We start from the raw sequence: 22,038 nt of genomic DNA on the forward strand, positions 1-22,038 counted from the left end.
GATGGCCAAAAAGAGGCCCGAAACATCCGCCTTTCGTAAGTTTAAATTTAAATGTAATTCTTTTATAATAAACATTTATGCGCTCTTAATATCGTGCTTGGCTCGTTTTGTCATTTCATTCGACATTCTTGATTTTATTGACAAAGTACATTTTTTTGACGGAGAGTGGGACGTTTCTTAAATGAAAATTTTTACATTTCGATTTCGCTTCGTAATATCTCTGCTTTATAAAACATGTGGAGCGAAAATAAACATATTTTCTTTATATAAATCAAACTCAAGCTATTGATTATATATATATATATATATAAGAACTAATAAGAACTAGTAAAAACTCGATCCGGTCAGGGGTTATTGAGAACTGATAATCTTAGATATTCTTGATTTCGACCCGCGTATAAATACGCGGTATGTCTCGCTATTGCTGTGTGTGATCTTTGCTTCGCATGACTTAGCGCAAGACACTATCGTGTCTCTTGATTTTTACTTCTAGAAACTTTTAACAATTAAATAAACAATAAAAATAAAAAAGATTTGTGTAACGTGTATTCAAGTATCAGTAAAATAGTAACCTGAAGAAGATCAAGATCAATAAAACGGTCCAGAACATCAAGAAACGATGTTTATCACTATATTGTTGGCATCAATGTTTATTTTATTGATATATTATTATTACGTACATTATGGAAGAAACGGACGACTGGTTAATCTTTTACCAGGACCACCGGGCCATTTGATTGCTGGAAATGCATCACAGGCATATATTTCAGCAGGCAAGTATAAAATTTCTAATCTATTTACATTAATTGATAGATGACTCGTTATTCATGCATGCATACAAGTAAAAATTAAATTCATAAAAACTTATGATCTAGTATACCTATCAAAAGTATGCAAATTACAAAGCTAAGACTTTTCTCTTGGCAATATCCATTTGCAAATCATTATCACAATTATTATTTGTCTATTTTCAACGTATTTGAGTAAAGATGTGATGAAATAACAATAAAATTAATCCCACTAAAACTTTTGTATCGATATTTATAATATATTTTTCAGAGGAACAATGGAAATTGATGTGTAATCTATCAAATAAGTATTATCCCATTTTTAAATTACGGATTTTTTTCATGTATGTTGTGGCTATCCGTCATCCAAATGATTTAGAGGTAATAAAAGAAATTCAATTATCTGTAGATATTACAATTTAGTCAGATTTAGGAATTTTGTGTTTCACAAAAAGATTTTTGTTTGTAAAAAGATTTCTTAAAAAGTTGAATAGAAAAAATATCGACATATACTCGATCGAAACTGTATACATACAAAAGACGATGGGTAAAATAAATCGATTTTTGCCTAATGAGTGTAAGTTATACATGCAATCTTACGCTTTTTGGATCGCTGATTACAATGGTAACAGTTTTATCCGTCTAAACTCATGGGAAAGAGGTTAAAATTTGTCTTAAAGAAACGAATTTGTAACTAGCAGCTACATAATTTTTTTTTAAACAACTATATGTTTTTTTTTTTTACACCATTGATTTCTCTCATTATTTTATGTATAAGATAACATGTATAACTTACATTACACTTCTTAGGCAAAAATCTACTCAGTTTACTTATCGTCCTTTGTGGTACGATTAATAAATCATTTGTAAGATTGGGTGATATAATAAATTAATATTTTTTTCTTAACATATTTTCGATAATGTTAGACGATATTAAGCAATACCAAGCTTACCGAGAAAAGTCGTTTAAATAAATTGTTACAACCTTGGGGTGGCACAGGTCTTTTCACCAGCACAGGTAACATAATAAGCATTAATATATAAACGTACATACTTTACTATTACAATTTGCGCTCGATTTTATTTTTAACGATAAACTCTTACGTAACTTCTTTTTGTCGTAAAAGGTAATAAATTTGAAAGTGAATTCGTAAGTAAAATTATATTGAGAAATGATTCCGCCGTGATACATGTATTCTCAGGTACAATAAATAGAAGTAATAGACGTTTCAAGTAAAAAAGATTTTCAATTAAATCGAACACTATTCACATAACAGACTTCTTAATAAATTATAGTTTTTTTTTGACTGCCAATTTATGAAGTTTTAATTACAAAATAATAATTTAATTCAAATTTATACGCAACTTCTGTCGTCGCAAAAATTTTATTAGAAGATTTAAAAAATTATAAAAGAATTTTGCGCGGTATAAGAGAAATAAATTTAAAATAATAATATTATTTTAGAATTGCTCAATAAATATTAAACTAAAAAAGAGAATAATCTTATATAATATTATTTTTATTTTATTTCACAATTTGCACTATTTTAATTTTGTTGTAGGCGCTAAGTGGCATGCGCGACGAAAGTTATTAACAAATGCGTTCCATTTCAATGTATTGACTCAATATGCTGATATATTGATCCAGGAGGGCGATTATATGACAAAATCTTTGAAAGATGTTGGGGGGGCAGTTGTAAAAGATTTAGTACCATTTATTAGTGAACATACACTGAACGCCATATGTGGTAAGATTTCTGTAAAGTTCTTATTGTTCTGTTGTATAGATGATTTCGTTCTAAATGATATCATAACTTAAGAGTTCATAGCTTAAGAAGATCATTTGTTCGCATACAAAGTATCGATGCTGCAGAAAAAATAGATAATATCCGATTTTTTATAGTTAAAGCTACTCGTGAAATATATCCAGTAATAATTATTTTCGATTATATATCCGATTTTATTAAATACATGCACTTGCAGAAACTATCATGGGCATCTCTCTGAAAAAACTTAACAAGTTCGAATCGCAACAGTATCGAAATATGGCTCACGACATGATCGAACTGATATTTGATAGGTAATTTATGAATATTATAAATAATATATATTGTGATATATATTTATAATACTTTAAGTTATGGATGTTTGTGATATATATATTTTGAATAACAAATTAAATATTGAATAATCATGTGAAGGTGAACAATTAGTTTGACACATCGATTCGTTTAAAACGGCAATTAGATATCAATATCTATTGTACGTACTCCGTTAAATGTTAAAAAAATTGTAAATGTTAGAATATTGAATTATTAAGTAAAATAATTTATTCAATAAAATCTGAAGAGAAATTATCTTTGATCAACAAATCTACAGTTAAACCGAAAGTATAATGTTTTTAGAAGATTCTAAATATCTTTTTTGTAACATATATAGTATCAAATTTATTTTTTTACCTATATTCTTTACAAATAATGAGATTACTTACAGATTACTATAGGATTTTATACGACTTTAAATAAGGCTTTTACAAAATTACGTCGTTATTGAAATTATATAGTTTTATTGAATTATGATTTAGAGCATTCAGACCTTGGTTCCATAACGATTTGTTATTCTCATTATCGTCACAAGGGAGAAAGCAAAAAAAGATCTTGAAAATATTGCATGGATTTACGGAAAAAGTATGTTATGTATCATTTTATTTTAAATCCGCCACACACACACACACACACACACACACACACACACACATTCAAACACACGCAAACGTTATCTTTTATATAAAATTACAATAAGTATTAATACTACATTATGCTATTAATATTTATGATATAATACGATGTGTGCTATTGTTATTTAATACAAAAAATTATTTTAAAAATTTAATATTGTACTTTTGTGTAGGTCATCGCGGAACGAAAACTTTATCACGAACGCACCAATGGTCGACATTTGAAAAATCTTGAAAATAACAAAGAGACAGAGATAGATGTCGAAGTATTTGGAAGTACGTAAAAAATCGGAGCTAATATTTAAGTTTGATTACGCAATCGAACATTAAATTATGCCTGTAATATTTATACCAAACACATAATCACACGGAATAATGGAACATATGTCTGTTGTAAAATTGAATCATTATTATTTTTAATAGAAATTCTGAATTTTTAATCAAAAACAATGTTATATAATTCAAGCGCGACATACAAAAATAAAATTAACGTGTTTTTTTATTTCTAGTTAAAAAAAGGCGGCTATCCATGTTGGATCTCTTAATAGCGGTATCTCGAGACAATTCGTTGACTGATTTGGACATCAGAGAAGAAGTCGATACCTTTATGTTTGCGGTATGTATCTGAATCTTTTTTACTAATTTTTTGTACATATCATCTAAGCACATTTAACTGTATGACGATATGACGATGATTACAGGGTCACGATACTACAGCGATGAGTATGACATTTGCTTTATTGCTGTTAGCTGAACATAAAGATATCCAGGTACTTTTTTCTCAGTATATTGCGATATACACGACTAAAAAAAAAATTAGAGAACACTTTTTATACTCTAAAAATTGAGCTATGTTCAAACCGTTAAAATTCGACGAAAAATCATCGTAAATAAAAAATTAAAAAAGCATTTTGAAGCTTAAAGATTCGACATTAACGCACTATTGTTGGTTTCTTAAAACTTTTTTATTTTTCTTGTTCTGTGCTTTAAGAAGGAACCCATTGTTTTGTTCCTTAAAATTATGTTTTTTTTTGACACTTTGCGGCTCGATAAAAGAATTTCTCTCAAAAATTCAATTCAAGTTCCATAAACTACAATATTTTAGCTACAAAATGCTTTGTTTTAATTTTCCTACCATTTCTTTTGATCAAGTTACACGATTTTAAAACTAAAATTGTATTTTCTAAAAATGAAAAAATGAAAAAATTTTATAAAACTGTTGATATCACGTTACAGTTGAAACTTTAAACTTTAAAATGTTTTTTGTCTACAATGATTCTTTGCCGAGTATCGACAGTATTTCAGTATTGTAAAAATACAGGTTTAGTTTCAAAATCGTGTGATTTGATCAAAAAAAATCATAGGAAAATTTTTAAAAAAGCATTTTGTAGGCAAAATGTTATAGTTTATGGAACATGAGTTGAATTTTTCGAGAGAAATTTTTTTTTAGTTGTGTATTATTTAACTTTCGATTTTTTTCAAAGTAATATTGATATCAACCTTTTGTTGCAATGTATTTTGTCATTTATTAAAAATTTATTTGTATCTATACATATAAAAACCAAGATATTATAAAATACAATTAAATGATTATCCATGACACAGGAACGTGTGAGGATTGAAGTCGAAACCGCGATGCAAGAGAACGGAGGCAAACTTACCATGAGATCGTTGCAAAATTTACCATATTTAGATAGATGTTTAAAGGAATCGCTACGTTTATATCCCACCGCATTTTTTATATTACGAGACGTACAAGAAGATGTAAAATTAAGTAATTAATGACTTTTTTTGCTGCAAATATCTTTGAACATGTCACATTTTACAGAATATATATTATCGAATGTAAAATAAGTTTACTTGCTTTTAAAATTTAAGAATGTAATATTATGTTCATGTTTTATTTCTGAAAAGAACTCTTAATTTCATGAATTTTTATATTTTCTAATTTTATAATATACTTTTCACAGATTCATATATCGTACCTGTTGGAACAATCTTATATCTTAATATCTACGGAGTTCACAGAGACCCCAATTTTTGGCCAAATCCAGAAGTATTTGATCCGGATAGATTTTTGCCCGAGAGGAGACAGAATCGTCATCCTTATTCTTATCTACCGTTCAGCGCAGGACCGAGAAATTGCATAGGTAAATTGCTCGCGATTTTCTTTTCTTCTTGTCGATAATTTTTGATAAGACTTCGAATTGTAGGTCAACGATTCGGTCTGTTGGAGATGAAAGCTATGATTGCTCCTTTGGTGCACAATTTTTACCTGGAGCCTATAGATTATTTAAAGAATATCCAGTTAAAGTTCCATCTATTGATTTGTCCTTCTCATCCGGTTCATATAAAGTTTATTCCGATTAGCCGCTAACAAACTTTGCAAAACTAACATGGATACCACATGAATGTAAGAAACTGATGAAAATGTTTTATAGAATCTTACAAAAAATGATCTTACTAAATGATCTTACCAAAATGATCCAATATGTAATTGTGTGTATATTTTACGTTAAATATATTTTACTTCTAATTAATTCTTCTATAATTTTTATGTGTAATCTTTCTCTCATATATTTTATTACTTTCGGATCTTCATATTTTTTTTACATTAATTAATATTTAATATTTCAAAAATATCAAATAAGAAAAAAAAATTTATAGTGCTCATATCTTTCTCTGTTTCTAATAAATTTCCATTATTATTACGCTCTTTAGTTGAAAAACGGCTATGAATATAGAGCTCAAATTCTTATTGTCAGTTCACAAAGATTTGTTTTCTGGTACATGAATCTACTTGGAGAGATTTACAATTCTATTTTAGTAGTGTTTCAATTGATCGTCGCATCAGCGATTTTATAAGGTAATCAGCAGTATTTGTATAGAATAGAAGTATTGTATAGAATAAAAGCAGTATTGTATAGAATAAAATTTTATAACATTTTCCCTTTCTAAAAAAGGCATGTTAAGTCGATTCTCGCAAGTATTGTTGCCTCTTTTCCGCGATGCTGATTGGTTATCTCGATGCTGCGCTGTGCATTACTTCATATCGATAAAAGCCTGTCATGGTTGAGCGACGCGTTTTGACAGTTCAAATAGTGACGGTTCAATTGATAAAATCGTGTAATTTTTCAATTGACATTCTGAGGAAAACGGAGAATTAGAGTTAATATGTAAGTAATTATATATATATATATATATATATATATATATATATATATATATATATATATATTAATTATATATATTAAATATTAAATATTTTATTATATTTTTAAAAAATGGTTATGTTTTTATCATTATTTTTTTACTTTTTACATATTTTTTTATAATTTGTTTGTAAAAACTTATATTACATCTAACTTAATTCTCATTTATAATTATTTATAATGTTGAGAAACTTACATACATATATTTTTAATGTTAAATAATTTATTTCAGTGTTATTTTGACTATTTCGTGTGTTGTATGCAAGTATACATACAAAATCTACAAAATCTACAAAAATATCATTAGGTAAGTTTAATAAATATTTTTAGGTAAGTGTTATTATAAATTTTTATAAATGTTTATACATATGGTATACAGTTTGTCTAATAAGAGCGTGATCGGCATAATTTATAGAAAAATTTATTCTTAACAAAATATTTCAAATATATAGAGACATTCTATTTGATTAGAACTAAAACGCAATTACGTTAATAATGTGTCCAGTCATCAATAGTATTGATAATTGATTGACATCTCCAAGGTATGCTTTGCATTAAATTGACAATGTATAGTTATTGTATAAAAGGAGTGATCTGGCATCGATCAATTGGATTAGCCGTTATAGTCGCCCGATGTAAATTCAATCGGAAAATATTTGGACATACATTAAACAGAAGCTTCGTGGAAGACAAATTTTTTTTTTGAAGCAGTTATCTCGAGAGATTTGTCGGATAAGAAGGTTCTTGCCGCATGAACGTTGTCAACTTAATGCAAAACATGCTTTGGAGAGATCAGTCAATTATTGACGCTATTGGTGATTGGACACATTATTAACATAATTGCATCTTATTGTTAATACTAATCCAATAGAATGTATTTATGTATTTTAAAATTTTGTTAAATATAAATTTTTATAAATTGGGTCGATCATACTCTTATTAAATAAACGGTATATACGAAGTGTGTTTCAAAATTAATAATACTTTTCTTAATTATTTATTTCAGTGTTATTTCGACTATTTCGTTGGTGTTGTATGCAAGTATATATACATATAAAATCTACAAAATATTAATAGGTAAGTTTAATAAATATTTTTAGATAAGTTTTATTAGAAATTTTTATAAATATTAATAAATTTTTATATTGTTTGCATATATATATATATATATATATATATATATATATATATATATATGTCTATCTAATAAGAGCGTGATCGGCCTAATTTATAGAAAAAAATTTGAATTTACCAAAATTTTAAAATACATGGAGACATTCTATTTAATAAAAGTTAAACTGTGAACTTAATGCAAAGCATGCTTTGGAGAGATCAGTCGATTATCGATGCCGATGGTGATTAGATACATTATTAACGTAATTGCATCATAAATAGAATATATTTAAGTATTTTAAAATTTTGTTAAATATAAATTTTTTTATAAATTAGGCCGATCACGTTATTATTAAAAAGACTGTATATACGAAGTATGTTTCAAAAGTAATGAGAAGGAAATTATTATGTTCAAGATGGTATTCTTGTGATACGTATAGAGGAGTTATTTGTGTTGGAGAGATTGCAGGTACATAGGCAGATAATATTTAGTTAACTTTATCTTTTTATAGTGTTGACATCATTTGTTGTTTAAAGTTATGTTCAAGTACCTCATTACGAGAAAAATCAGTATTAAGTAACGATACGCGATAAAATTTTATGTTGAATTATTAAAAAATATTGATGTATATATGGCATAAGAAACTTTTAAAAAGAGTCGAGAAATTGTTTAAAATAAATATTGATCTTGATGTTTGTTCATATCAAAAATGGATAGGAATATGTTTAAATGCTGATGGCAGTTTCTTCATATGCTTTATTTTTAACACATTTTAATTGTCTCGGAAACATTTTTTTACAATTTAACAAGAAATTTTAATTTGTATCGTAGTTCAATACTGTATTTTTCTTGTGATAAGGTATGTAAACATAATTTTATACAATAAAAATAATTTTGCGCTATGAGTTTAGAATTGATTGAATTGAACTGCCCGTCTATGTATTTATGACCATTGATTATTTCACTTTAATATGTATAGGGATCATTGTTTGTAATCTCTCTAACACTAACGGTCTCATTCTTATTATGATTACTATCTTGAGTATGAGAAATTTATTCTTACTTTTGAGATATATTATATGTATACAAATATAAGATATCTTACAATCCGTACAATACTTTATTAGCGTGTTCTACAGGTAAAATAAAGATAAAAATTCTAATATAAAAATTTTTTAATTGTTGTTTAACAATTTTTGAGTTAGTTTTCAAGGAAGCGATCAAAATTTGCAAATGATATAGCATGATACTCACGCGCTTAAACTCGTAACTATACTTATATGTGTATCGATCTGTCATCAGTTATTGATTTTTTTAAGTCAGGTGATATTAATTTTTATTGCGCAGTTGATTTTACTTTGTTGTTTTCTATGTACGTGTACCATATATTATCTCTACATCGTATATTATGGCGATAGGCTAATATTAATAAATTATAAATCTTATACGAAAAATATTTAATTATTACATAATTTGATTAAATAATTAAATAATTAAATAATAATTGATTATTAATAACAAATAAAATATTAATAAGAAATAAAATTATTAATAACAATAATAATATTAATATTATATTATTAATATAAATATCAATAAAAATAATTATAAGTAATATTATTATTATTATTTTTATTATAAATATTATAAATATTATATCAGTAATATTTTATTATTATTTATTATTTTTAATATTTTTTATTAATAATTTTATTTATTATTTTTGATATTTTTTATTGACAATTAATTAGTATTTAATTATTTAATTAAAATATTTAAGAATTAAATGTTTTCTGTATAAAATTTATAATTTATTAATAATTAGTCTCTATCGCCATAATGTACGATGTAGACGTAATACACATGTACATAGAAAACGAAAAAATAAAATCATCTGTGCAATAAAAATCAATACCGCCTGATTTGAAAAAATCAATAACAAATGACAGATTGGTACATGTAAATGTATAATTGCGGGCCTGAGCGCGCGAGTTTCACGCGGTATCATTGGCAAACTTTGATCGCTTATATCTCAAAAACTATCGCAGCCTCAAAATTTTTGTATTAAAATTTTTGACTTTATTTTATCTTCAGAACAGGCCAATTAAATATTAAATATTAAATATACGTAGATTGTAGACATTGTATATGTATACATAGAAAGTATAAGTTGACGACATTAAAATTATTAGATTTTTATTTATTGAAAAATGCCATGAAATAAAAGTTGTAGAATTTATCGATCTTCCACATGTTCCCAAAGTTTTGATTTAATATGAGGATACGTATACATACCATATGTATACAGGATATGTTAGAATGCAATTGGGAACTTTAGTGTCTACTGTATTGAAGATAGAAAAAAATGGTAGAGGAAAAAGTTGAATGGCATAGCAATGTATATTTTTTTAATGATTAATTTTTTTTATAAATGCAACGATGTACTGAAAAAGTGCAATTGCATTTTTTTTAAATGAAATCATATATTTTTTATTGTAAAAATTAATTCTTTTGAACATTTTGTGTATAAAAGTATTAAGCTAAAAGCTTGAACAAGTAATATTTTACGAGATATTTGAAATTTTTGAATGAGGTATATGTTTCATCTAACAAGCAAATCTCGTAAATCCGAAAATTCTGATTTTGATAAAACTTTACATATTTGTAAGAAAGTAAATAGATGAATGAATAAATTTTTAGTTACTATTCAGAAACGATTCTAAGGAGTGAAACCACCTCTCATATGTGAAGCGGTTTTGTTTTTATCGATATATCTAAAAAAATTATTCAAGATATTAGAAAATATTTTATTTTGATAAGTACACCTCTATTTAAACTCATTAATAAAATTTCAAAAAAATTTTTTTCAGACTTTTACAAACAAATTTTTTAAAATTATTTTTTCTGAATTTTATTAATGTCGTTAAATAGAGGTGTTCTTGCTATAAAACTTTAGTATTAAACATTTTTTGATATCTTAAATAACTTTTTAGATATATTTATTTAAAGAACAAAAAGCTCTACATACATATGAAGGGTGGTATCATTTGTGGATAACTGAAAATTTTTAAGTTTATCTATTTATTTTTCTACATGTATGTAAAGTCATCAAAATCAGAATTTTCGTGAAATTCACTAAGATATAGCATTAACAACATTATCAACAAAAAATTTAAAATATTTCGTAAAATATTATTCTTTTGAGCATCTTATTTTTATATTAAATTAAAATATATTAATATTTATATTTTTTTTTGTTTCAGGAACATTAGGAACAAGTTTTAGAAGAAGCAGAAGTAATTTGAGTGTTAATTAATATATATTCTTTAAGTTTACGTTAAAATAATTAAATAATTATAATAAATTAAGATAAATAAGTTTAAAAAATATTTAAGTTTAAAGTATATTGTAATATAAGCATTTTTTTCTTATTGTACCATTTTGTTTCTGTTTTTCATTGTATTATTTGCGTGTGTCAATATATATTCTTTAAGTTTATGTTAAAATAATTATATAATATATTCTTCAAGTTTACATTAAAATAATTAAATAATTAAATTAAAATAAAGTTTAAAAAATATTTAAGTTTAAAATATATATTGTAATATATGCCTTTTTTCTTATTGTACCATTTTGTTTCTGTTTTCCATTGTATTATTTTATTATACTGCTGTTATTTGTTCATGTATATTATTTATTTAATCGTAAAAAATTAGACATATAAGTATATAATATAGACATATTATTATATAAGTTTGATTTGTTAATATATATGTTATAAATATATATACATATTTGATTAAATAATTATATTAATATATAAATATTATATAATATATTCAATAATTTAAATTTAAATAAAGATAATGATGATGACGATGATCATAATGATGACGACGATGATGATAATAATGACGATGATGATGATGATAATGATGGTGTTGATAATGATAATGATGATGATAATGATGATGATGATGATAATGACAATAATAATGGTAATAATGAACAATAATGATGTTTGTAATGATAATAACAATAATAATAAATATTATTATTTTAAACAATAAATTTATAATAATTAATTAAATAAAATAATTATTTTATATTTAATAATATTATTTGGTGTTAATTATTATATTTAATAATTATATAATTATCTATACACACACATATATATATATATATATATATATATATATATATATATATACATATACATACGTATATATTTATATATTTTAATATTTTAAAAGTTATATATTTTTAAATATTTTAAAACTTACCTATCTATATTTTTATAAAATGCCGAGACGTAAAATAGAACGAAATTTAGAGGAAGAAGAAAAATTTAAACAACAACGTCGTGAAAAAAGACTGATAATCAACGTCAGCGTCGACAAGCTATGAAAGTAGTAGTAAATAATAGTAATAGTTTACAAAACAAAATTAATCAAGGATATAATATTATTGATCTTGCAAGTGTTAGTGAAATACATGATAATCATGTAACAACAAATGCTACTTCGTTACATCAAAAACATGCAGAATATCAATCTCAATATCGATTACGGAAAAAAGGACAGCCACAATTAAATATAAATGATATAACAATAATGGATAATATAGAAGAATATTATATTGGATCTATGGATGTATATTGTGTTCATTGTAATACAAGACATTTCGCTGCTGAAAAAGTGTCTAATAAAGGAAATTCATTTCATGATTGTTGTAATCATGGTGCAGTATATCTTCAACCATTACCTAAATTTCCTCAATTTCTTCATTCTTTATTCGATGGAACTCATGAAAAATCTAATAATTTTTTTCAACATATTCGTAGTTATAATAGTTCATTTTCATTTGCATCATTTAACGCTAATTTAATCAACTTTCAAGATAGATGACCTGGTCCATATTGTTTCAAGATACAAGGGCAGATTTATTATCAAATTAATACAGCATTATATGCTGCACAAAATGAAACTCCTACTTATGGCCAACTTTTTATTGTAGATTCAAATGAAGCAATAAATTATCGTCTTAATCAATATTCACATTTAGATTTTGAAATTGTACAATCTTGAATCATCTTGAACATATAATGCGTGAATGTAACATATTTGCTCAATCGTATCAAATGATGGGTGAAGAATTAGAAATGGAATCTGGTGAATTATTATCAGAATTACAATTATTATTTACTTTAAAACCAGGTATGGATCGACGTCGATATAATGCTCAAAGAAATAATGAAGTTACTGCTGTTTTTTATACAAATGCTGATGGAGAAATTCCAGAATCATATGTTACAATACGTAATAAAAATACTAAAACTTTGCAAAAAGTTAGTATTATGGATCCTAATGTTGAACCATGGATATATCCATTGTTTTATCCGTATGGTACTCAAGGATGGCATCGTCATTTAACAAAATTAAATAGTAATAGACGAATAACTAGAGGACAATATATTAAATATCGTATGGCTATTCGTTATGAATTTAATGCTTTTATATTAGGTCGTCGTCTATTTCAGCAGTGGCTCGTAGACAGTTATGTAAAAATTGAAAAAGATAGAATTGATTATTGTAAAAATCATTAAAAAGAATTACGTACTGAAACATATCAAGGTTTGAAAGATTATATAGAAACTATGGCAAATAGTTTAAATGGACGTATTGGAAAAATGGTTATACTTCCTTCTACATTTACTGGATCACCGCGTAATATGTTACAAAATTATCAAGATGCAATGGCAATTGTTAGTAAGTTTGGTAAACCAGACCTTTTTATTACCATGACTTGTAATCCAAAATGGCGTGAAATCGAGGAAAACCTCTTACCTGGTCAACAAGCTTCTGATAGACCTGACATATGTGCTCGTGTTTTTAACATTAAAAAAGATTATTTAATTGATTTAATTGTTAAACAAAAATTTTTTGGTGAAGTAGCAGCGTTTGTGTACGTTATTGAATTTCAAAAACGTGGTTTGCCACATGTTCATATGTTGATTACTTTAAAATATAATTTTAAAATAACAACTCCACAGATTGTTGATAAATATATTTCTGCTGAAATTCCTGATCCATGTGAGAATCGTATTTTACATGATATAGTTATGAAACATATGATTCATGGACCTTGTGGCGATTGGTGTTTGGTAGATGAACGTTGTTCGAAACATTATCCGAAATCTTTTCTCGAAGAAACTAGAATGGATGAAGATGCTTATCCTTATTATCGTAGACGAGATAATGGTAGAAATTTTGAACGTCCTGGTGGATATATAGTCGATAATCGTTATGTTGTTCCATATTGCCCGATTTTATCGATTATATTTAATTGTCATATTAACGTTGAAATAGTTTCAAGTATCAAATCAGTTAAATATCTGTATAAATATATTTATAAAGAACATGATGTTGCTGCTATAACCATTGAACCAATAACAGAAAATGTTACTATTGATCATGATGAGATACATAATTATATCGAAGCTCGTTATGTTGGACCTATAGAAGCCAGTTGGCGTATTCTTGGTAAAAAATTACAAGATAAAAGTCATGCTATAATGCGTTTGCCAGTCCATCTTCCTAATGAACAAAATATTATAATCGAAAATAAAAATATTGCTGACGCAATGACTTCTGCTTTAAATCAAATTACTATGTTAATAGATTATTTCTCATTGAACTTACGCGATAAAGAAGCAAAACAGTATTTATATAGAAATTCCACGCTATTATACAGAATACACGCTATATATACACGCTATTATACAGAATACACGCTATTATACACGCTATTATATAGAAATTCCACGCTATTATACATTTAAAAAAGAGAAAATTAATGGTAGAAATGTATTGCGTTGGGTTAAACGTAAAAGTCATTATAATTGTATAGGACGAATATATTCTGTTAGTCCAGCACAAACAGAATTATATCATTTACGGTTATTATTGCTCACAGTAAAGGGGGCTACAAGTTTTAATGATTTGAGAACTGTAAATGGAGAATTTTGTCAGTCATTTTCAGCGGCATGTTTGGCGTTAGGTTTAATCGAAGATGATGATGAATGGAAACGAGCTATGAATGAAGCTGTTGGATGGATGATGCCTCGACAACTTCGTAGATTATTTATACGTATATTATTACATTGTCAGCCACTACATCCTGAAGAGTTATAGGAAAATTTTAAAGTAGCAATGTCTGAGGATTACGTTCGACATTTTGGTATGTTACAAGGACAAAATAAAGCTTATGCGCAAATTAATAGTATGCTTCGTGCGGAAGGTAAAAGTCTTGCTGATTATCCACAAATGGAACAGTTAATAGAAAATAGCGGAGAGGAGGATTATATGACTCTTGAAGAAACTATGGAAATAGGCACTAAACAATACAAACAATTAAATGATAAGCAAAAAGAGATAGTCGATCTTTTATTAAATAGATTAGATAATAATAATAATCATAATAATCATTGTTTTTATATTGATGGTCCGGGTGGATCAGGTAAAACATTTATATACACAACTATCTATTATTTAGCTAGAATTAGAAATAAACGCGTGTGTACAATGGCTTTTACGGGCATTGCAGCGACATTACTGCCTACTGGAAAAACAGTTCATAAGACATTTGGATTATCGGTTCCATTATTTGCTGATTCATCATCTGCTATTAAAATCCATTCAAAAGAAGCTCAATATTTGAAGGAAACTGATATTTATATTTAGGATGAAGCACCAATGGCACCACGATATGCTTTAGAGATTATGGATAGAACATTGCGTGATATTATGAATAATGATTTTCCTTTTGGTGGAAAAATTGTTTTATTAGGTAGTGATTTCAGACAACTTTTGCCTATTAAAATGCATGCTACTCGAAGTGAAATTGTGAATCTTTCTATTAAATTTAGTTCTACTTGGAGACATGTCGTAAAATTTTCTTTAACAAAAAATATGCGAGTTCTCCCAGAAGAAATTGAATTTGCTAAATTTTTATTGGATATGGGAGATGGCATATTAAATGATTTTAATGATAATATACAAATTCCTGCAAGTTGTGTAGCGCCTATTAATGCTGATATTGTGGAAGATATATATGGTGATTTAATACAAAAAAAAGAGTTTGGTAAAGTAACTAAATGTGCGATACTTTCTGCAAGAAATGTTGATGTAGACGAAATCAATAAAAAGGTTGTTGAATTATTAGATATAGCTGATGAACGAATTTATACAAGTGTAGACAGCGCTGTAAATGATAATAATGGTGATATCGGTGAAGCTTTGTTACCAGAATATTTAAATAGTTTATCTCCACCATCTCTTTCTCCTCATGAATTGCGTTTAAGACCAAATTCTATCATTATGTTGGTTAGAAATCTTAGTATTAATGAAGGTCTTTGTAATGGTACTAGATTAATGGTTATAGAGCTTGCAGATCGTTTATTGAAGTGTAAGATTTTAACTGGTGACAAAGCAGAAGACATTGTTTTTTTAAATCGTATAACATTATATTGCGAAAATATATATCCTTTTACTTTTTCCAGAAGACAATTTCCAATAAAATTAGCTTTTGCTATGACAATTAATAAATCACAAGGACAAACGTTTGATAGAATCGGTCTAGATCTTCGTAAAGATGTTTTTAATCATGGGCAACTTTATGTTGCTTTTTCGCGAGTTCGTTCTTTGCAAGCATTAAAAGTTTATCTTGGTAATCAACGAAATAATAGATACGTTAAAAATTATGTATACAAGGAAATATATATTTAACTTTCTGATTTTTGAATCATTCTCTTTATCTTCTTCTTTCTCTCTAATATGTAATATGACGGAAAAAATATATTTATGTAAAAAATAAATTATATGGTTTTATTAAAACAATTAGACAATTTTTAAAGTCTTAAGAGAAATGTTACATTATAAAAGAAAAGAAAAAATAAATTATAATATACCTTCTTCCTCTCCTGATTATTTTCTAATTTAAATAACTTTTATACATAAAACGATTATTTTAATTTTAGTAGAGAAAAGAGACAGAAAGAGAAGAAAAGAGAAAAAAGAGGAGAGAGATGGAGAGAAAAAAGGAGGTAAAAATTAATGATGTAAATTTAAAACGAAAATTTTGATAAGTTAAGACAGAGTAGAAGAAATATTATATATTACTATTATTGTTTTTGTTATATTGATATATTAATTGTTATATTATATTATTATTGTTATATTGATATTATTATTTGTTATATTATTTATTATTATACAGTTGCAAGCATTAATGTACTTTGTAATTGAATAATTTAAAAAGTATAAAAAGTTGTATATATTATAAACTCAATTTTTATTTTATGTAAATAAATAATAGTCAAATTATTCGTAAACTGAAAAAAATGAAATAGAATAAAAATTTTAAAAATCTATAAGAAATATATATATATATAAGAACTAATAAGAACTAGTAAAAACTCGATCCGTTCAGAGGTTATTGAGAACTGATAATCTTAGATATTCTTGATTTCGACTCGCGTATAAATACGCGGTATGTCTCGCTATCTGTGCGTGATCTTTGCTTCGCATGACTTAGCGCAAGACACTATCGTGTCTCTTGATTTTTACTTCTTGAAACTTTTAACAATTAAGTAATCAACAAAAAGAAAAAAAACTTTTGTAATGTGTATTCAAGGATCAGTAAAACAGTAAGCTAAAGAAGATCAACCTAATTAAGCGATCAAGAATATCACGTCAAGAAACGATAAACATCGTTGAAGTCTAATAATAATATATCAATAAAATAAACATGGATAATAACTATCATTATAATGTTATTATCCATGTTTATTTTATTGATATATTATTATTACGTACATTATGAAAGAACCAGACGACTCATTAATCTTATACCGGGACCACTGGGCGATCCGATTGCTGGCAATGCATTTCAACTTTATCTTTCAGCAGGCAAGTAGAAAATTTCTAATCTGTTTACTTTAATTGTCAGACGATCCGTCATTTATGCACACATATAAGCAAAAGTTAAATTCATAAAACCTTGTGCTCTGGAACATATACCTTTTTTTTTTGTGACGGAGGGGAAATGCCTTTACGCATACCCCGCCTCGATGGGATTCGAAGCGGGGTTATGTGGGACTCACCCACGACTTAAACAAACAGCCGGGGGACTACCCACTAAAACCCCTCCGGGTGGCCTACGACTGGGCGTTATTAAAGGCCTCTCCGGAAAGTGGCATTTGCACTACTTCGGAGAGACCCTCCGCACACGAGCCATGCCCGCTGGGGGGGGGGGAGTCATCCTCCCCCCCAGAGTCTCCGTTGTTATGGGAACTCCTGTTCGTCCTGAGGACAGGGGGACCACCGCCCCTATCACCCACTTCCCGCCGATGGCTTGGCGGGGTTGGCGTGGCCGTGCCCGGGTACCCCACCCGGGTCCCCGGCCACCGGGCCCGTCTTGTGCGCGGGCCCTGCACGTCTGCGGAAGGAGCCAATGTGGCTCCTTCAATGTGAAGGAGGCCCCCGGTCCACTCCCCCCGCTCGTGGCTGGGGGGGGGTCTCGTGGGTGGCAGGGAACAGCTGTCCCCGCGCCTGTCGACCCCCCACCCCCGTCGGGGCCGCCAGGCGCGGCTCTGCGCCGCGCCTCTGCGGCCGGGAGTCGTGGAGGGGTGGCGGGTCCCGCCAACAAAAGGCCCTCCCCGCGTCCCCCTCCCGACACCGGCCGCACCACCACGTTGGGGAGGGCCTCCCCGGCGTCCACCGGGGAGCCGCTCCCTTTCCCTTTCGGCTTCCTCCTTCTGCCGCATTACTGTCTCGCAGAAGGAGGAGACCGCCCCCCAGGATCCCTCGCTCTCGAGTATCGTCGCAATGACGCTCGAGAGCGAGAGGTCAGTACCCCCCAAACGTTGGACGAGGACACGGCGCTCGTCTGCCCACGCTGGACAGATCTCCAGCGTGTGCTGCGCCGTGTCCTCGTCTCCACCGCAATGATGGCAGCGCGCATCCGCTTCGCGCCCGATGCGGCACAGGTATGAGCCAAAACACCCATGGCCCGTAACCACCTGCGCCACACGGTACGACACCTCGCTATCCGCCCTCTCCACCCATTTGATTAAACGGGGGCGGATGGCCTCGACGACGCGCCTCCCCGAGGTGTCTCGGGGATTGGAGAGGTCTTCCAACCACCTCTCCAGCATACGTCGCCGAGCCTGGAGCCTTACGGCGGCCCTGACCCACGGGATCAGTGACACGCCTAGCCCACCGAGCTCCTTGGTACGCCGATAAATCTCGGCGTACATCTGCGCGTAGAGCTCGATGGGCGGCAACCCCGCGAGTATTGAGGCCGCCATATGCGACACCGTCCGATATCCGCGGATAACCCTGATGGCGATCCGCCGAAATGTTCGGCGCAGCAACGCCTTGCTGCGCCTACTCGCCATCAGAGCATCCGCCCAAACTGGTGACTCGTAGAGGGCCACCGCTCGGACGGTTGTCGCATATAAACGGCGCACTCTGCCATCCGGTCCACCCAGGTTTGGCAGGAGACGGCTCAGAGAGTGAGCTACCGCCTCCGCCCTGGGGGCCAGACGCGCAAAGTGCCCGTCGAAGCTCCTGGTAGCGTCCAGGTAGAGACCCAGATACTTCAACTGAGTCCCCACCCGGACGGAGAGTCCCTACCCGGACGAAGTGGAACGTATACCTATCATAAGTATCTGTAGATTATATATCTTATCTCTCGGCAATATTCATTTGCAAATCATTATCATAATTATTAATTGTTTATTTTCAACATATCTGAGTAAAAATGCAATAAAATAACGATAAAATTAATCCCACCAAAATTTTTGTATTGATATTTATAATTTATTTGTCAGAAAAACTATGGAAATTGAAGCGTAGCCTATCTGATAAATATTATCCTATTTTTAAATTGTGGATTTTCTTCACATATTGTGTGTGTATCATCAGTTGTGTGTTAGATCATCCAGATGATCTAAAGGTAATAAAAAAAAAATTTCAATTGTCTGTAAACATTACAATTTAGGAATCTTGCAGGAATCATTCATCACAAGAATATTTTTGCTCGTAAACAAAAAGTTTAAAAGGTTAAAAGCTTAAAAAGGTAAATAGAGGAAATGTCGACATATTCGACCGAGATTAGATAGAAATTTGAGCTACAATTAATAAATTATTTGCGCATCTAAAAGATCGAGTGATATAATATAAATTAATGTTTCTCTCTTGATATGTTTTTGATGATTTCAGACGATACTAAGCAGCACCAAGCACTTTGAAAAAAGTTATTTGTATAATTTGTTTTATCCTTGGCTCGGCACAGGTCTTTTCACCAGCATAGGTAACATAATGGCATTAATATGTAACCGTACATACTTTATTATTACAATCTGTTTTTAATTTGTTTTCATCACAGGAAATCAAATAAAATACAGAATTAGTTACAGAATTATACTTGAATATTATTTTTAACGATAAACTCTTACATAACTTCTTTTTAGTACTGTAAAAAGTATTAGGCGTACAACTTTGCTTCCGCCGTTTTCCTATAGATGGCTTTAGCGGTAAGTAGTGGTCGAAATAAATAGATCGTAGACGTCATGCAATAAACTTGGGCATCTGTCAACATAACCCCATAGAAACATTAGTCGATTTGTGTCTGCATCATAAAGTTATTCTCGATTGAAAATGTCAGTTTACGAGCCAAATTCTCGTCATTTGCGGGAGGTTTTAATTTTCTGCTTCAATATGAAGAAATCTGCGGCTGAGGCTCATCGAATGCTCTCAAATACTTATGGTGAAGCCGCTATTAGTGCAAGAACGTGTCGTGAGTGGTTTCAACGCTTCAAGAACGGTGATTTTCACGTCGAAGACCGGCACAGCGGTGGAAGAAAGAAGGTTTTCGAAGATGCAGAATTGGAGGCATTACTTAATGAAGACTCGAGTCAAAGTCAAAAAGAATTGGCACGATCATTGGGAGTGACTCAACAAGCAATTTCAAAACGTATAACCAGTTTTTTACAATAAAACCTCGAATTTCGGGAAAAAAACGGCGGAAACAAAGTAGTACACCTAATAATAAATTTGAAAGAAATTTGCAAGTAATGTCGTATTGAGAGATGATCTCGCCATGTATTCTTAAGTACATGGAAGTAATAGATATTTCAAATAAAGAAAATTTTCAATTAAATCAAACACTTTCACATAACAGATTTTTTAATAAATTATAGTTTATTTTTGACTGCTAATCCATAAAGTTTTAATTTCAAAATAATAATTAAATTCAAGTTTACACTTGCAACTCTTTTTATCACACAAATTTCATGAGAAGATTTAAAAAATCATGGAAGAATTTTGGGCGATACAAAAAAAGTAAATAATTATGCATATTAGGACCGATCTCACCAATTTCAATGATATATGTTGTCAAGGACACGCCCCTAAGTACAATAACTTTCAAAAGGTTTTAGCCGTTACTCATTATTTATTAAAAAGTTATTAACTAAATAAGTTTAACGAATGGAACGTAATTGTCTGACACAGTGTATATTTAAAAAGAATATATTTATTGGAATATTGTTCAATATAAGTATATATAGTAATCATAATACTCTGCGGTATTTGTATATATTCTTTATAAGTAAATTTACTACAAATACGTATTAAAACGTAGTAAATCTCTCCTTATGCGTCAAATTAAAAGAAAAAAAATATTTTATAATTTTACTTTATAATACACACACATGCTATATGTATATACATGTATTGTGTGTATGTGTACCATATACTTTTTAATATTAATGTCAGAAAATTGCGTTCTATTCGTTGAACTTATTTTGTTAATAACTTTTTAATAATATTACTTGAGAATTGCTCAATAAACATCAAATTAAAAAAGAGAATAATTTTATATAATATTATGTGTATTTAACTGCATTATTTTGATTTTGTTTTAGGCGCTAAGTGGAATGCACGACGAAAGATATTAACATCTGCGTTCCATTTCAATATATTGAATCAATTTGCTAATATGTTGATCAAGGAGGGCAATTGTATGACAAAATCTTTGAAAGATGTCGGAGGAGTAGTCGTAAAAGATTTAGTACTATTTATTAATGAACATACGCTAAACGCCACATGCAGTAAGTTT

At 29.4% G+C, this 22,038-nt stretch overlaps 1 protein-coding gene across 1 annotated transcript; it reads left to right on the top strand.

Annotated features, from left to right (window-relative positions):
• Positions 1 to 619: 619 nt before the first annotated feature.
• On the top strand, positions 620 to 5,944 carry LOC138941967 (cytochrome P450 4C1-like). The gene is made up of 12 exons (XM_070311957.1): positions 620 to 773; positions 1,060 to 1,193; positions 1,716 to 1,806; positions 2,351 to 2,536; positions 2,772 to 2,868; positions 3,373 to 3,475; positions 3,699 to 3,801; positions 4,035 to 4,141; positions 4,227 to 4,295; positions 5,131 to 5,299; positions 5,496 to 5,675; positions 5,739 to 5,944. Exons 1-12 carry the CDS (start codon positions 620 to 622, stop codon positions 5,900 to 5,902), a joined length of 1,557 nt encoding a protein of 518 aa, XP_070168058.1. The 3' UTR covers positions 5,903 to 5,944.
• The last annotated feature ends 16,094 nt before the right edge of the window (positions 5,945 to 22,038 follow it).

The sequence above is a fragment of the Polyergus mexicanus genome, unplaced genomic scaffold (genome assembly GCF_030449975.1).
Source record: "Polyergus mexicanus isolate NDT 795.1 unplaced genomic scaffold, iyPolMexi1.0 SCAF_21, whole genome shotgun sequence".
In the NCBI taxonomy this organism is placed as follows: Eukaryota; Metazoa; Arthropoda; class Insecta; order Hymenoptera; family Formicidae; genus Polyergus; species Polyergus mexicanus.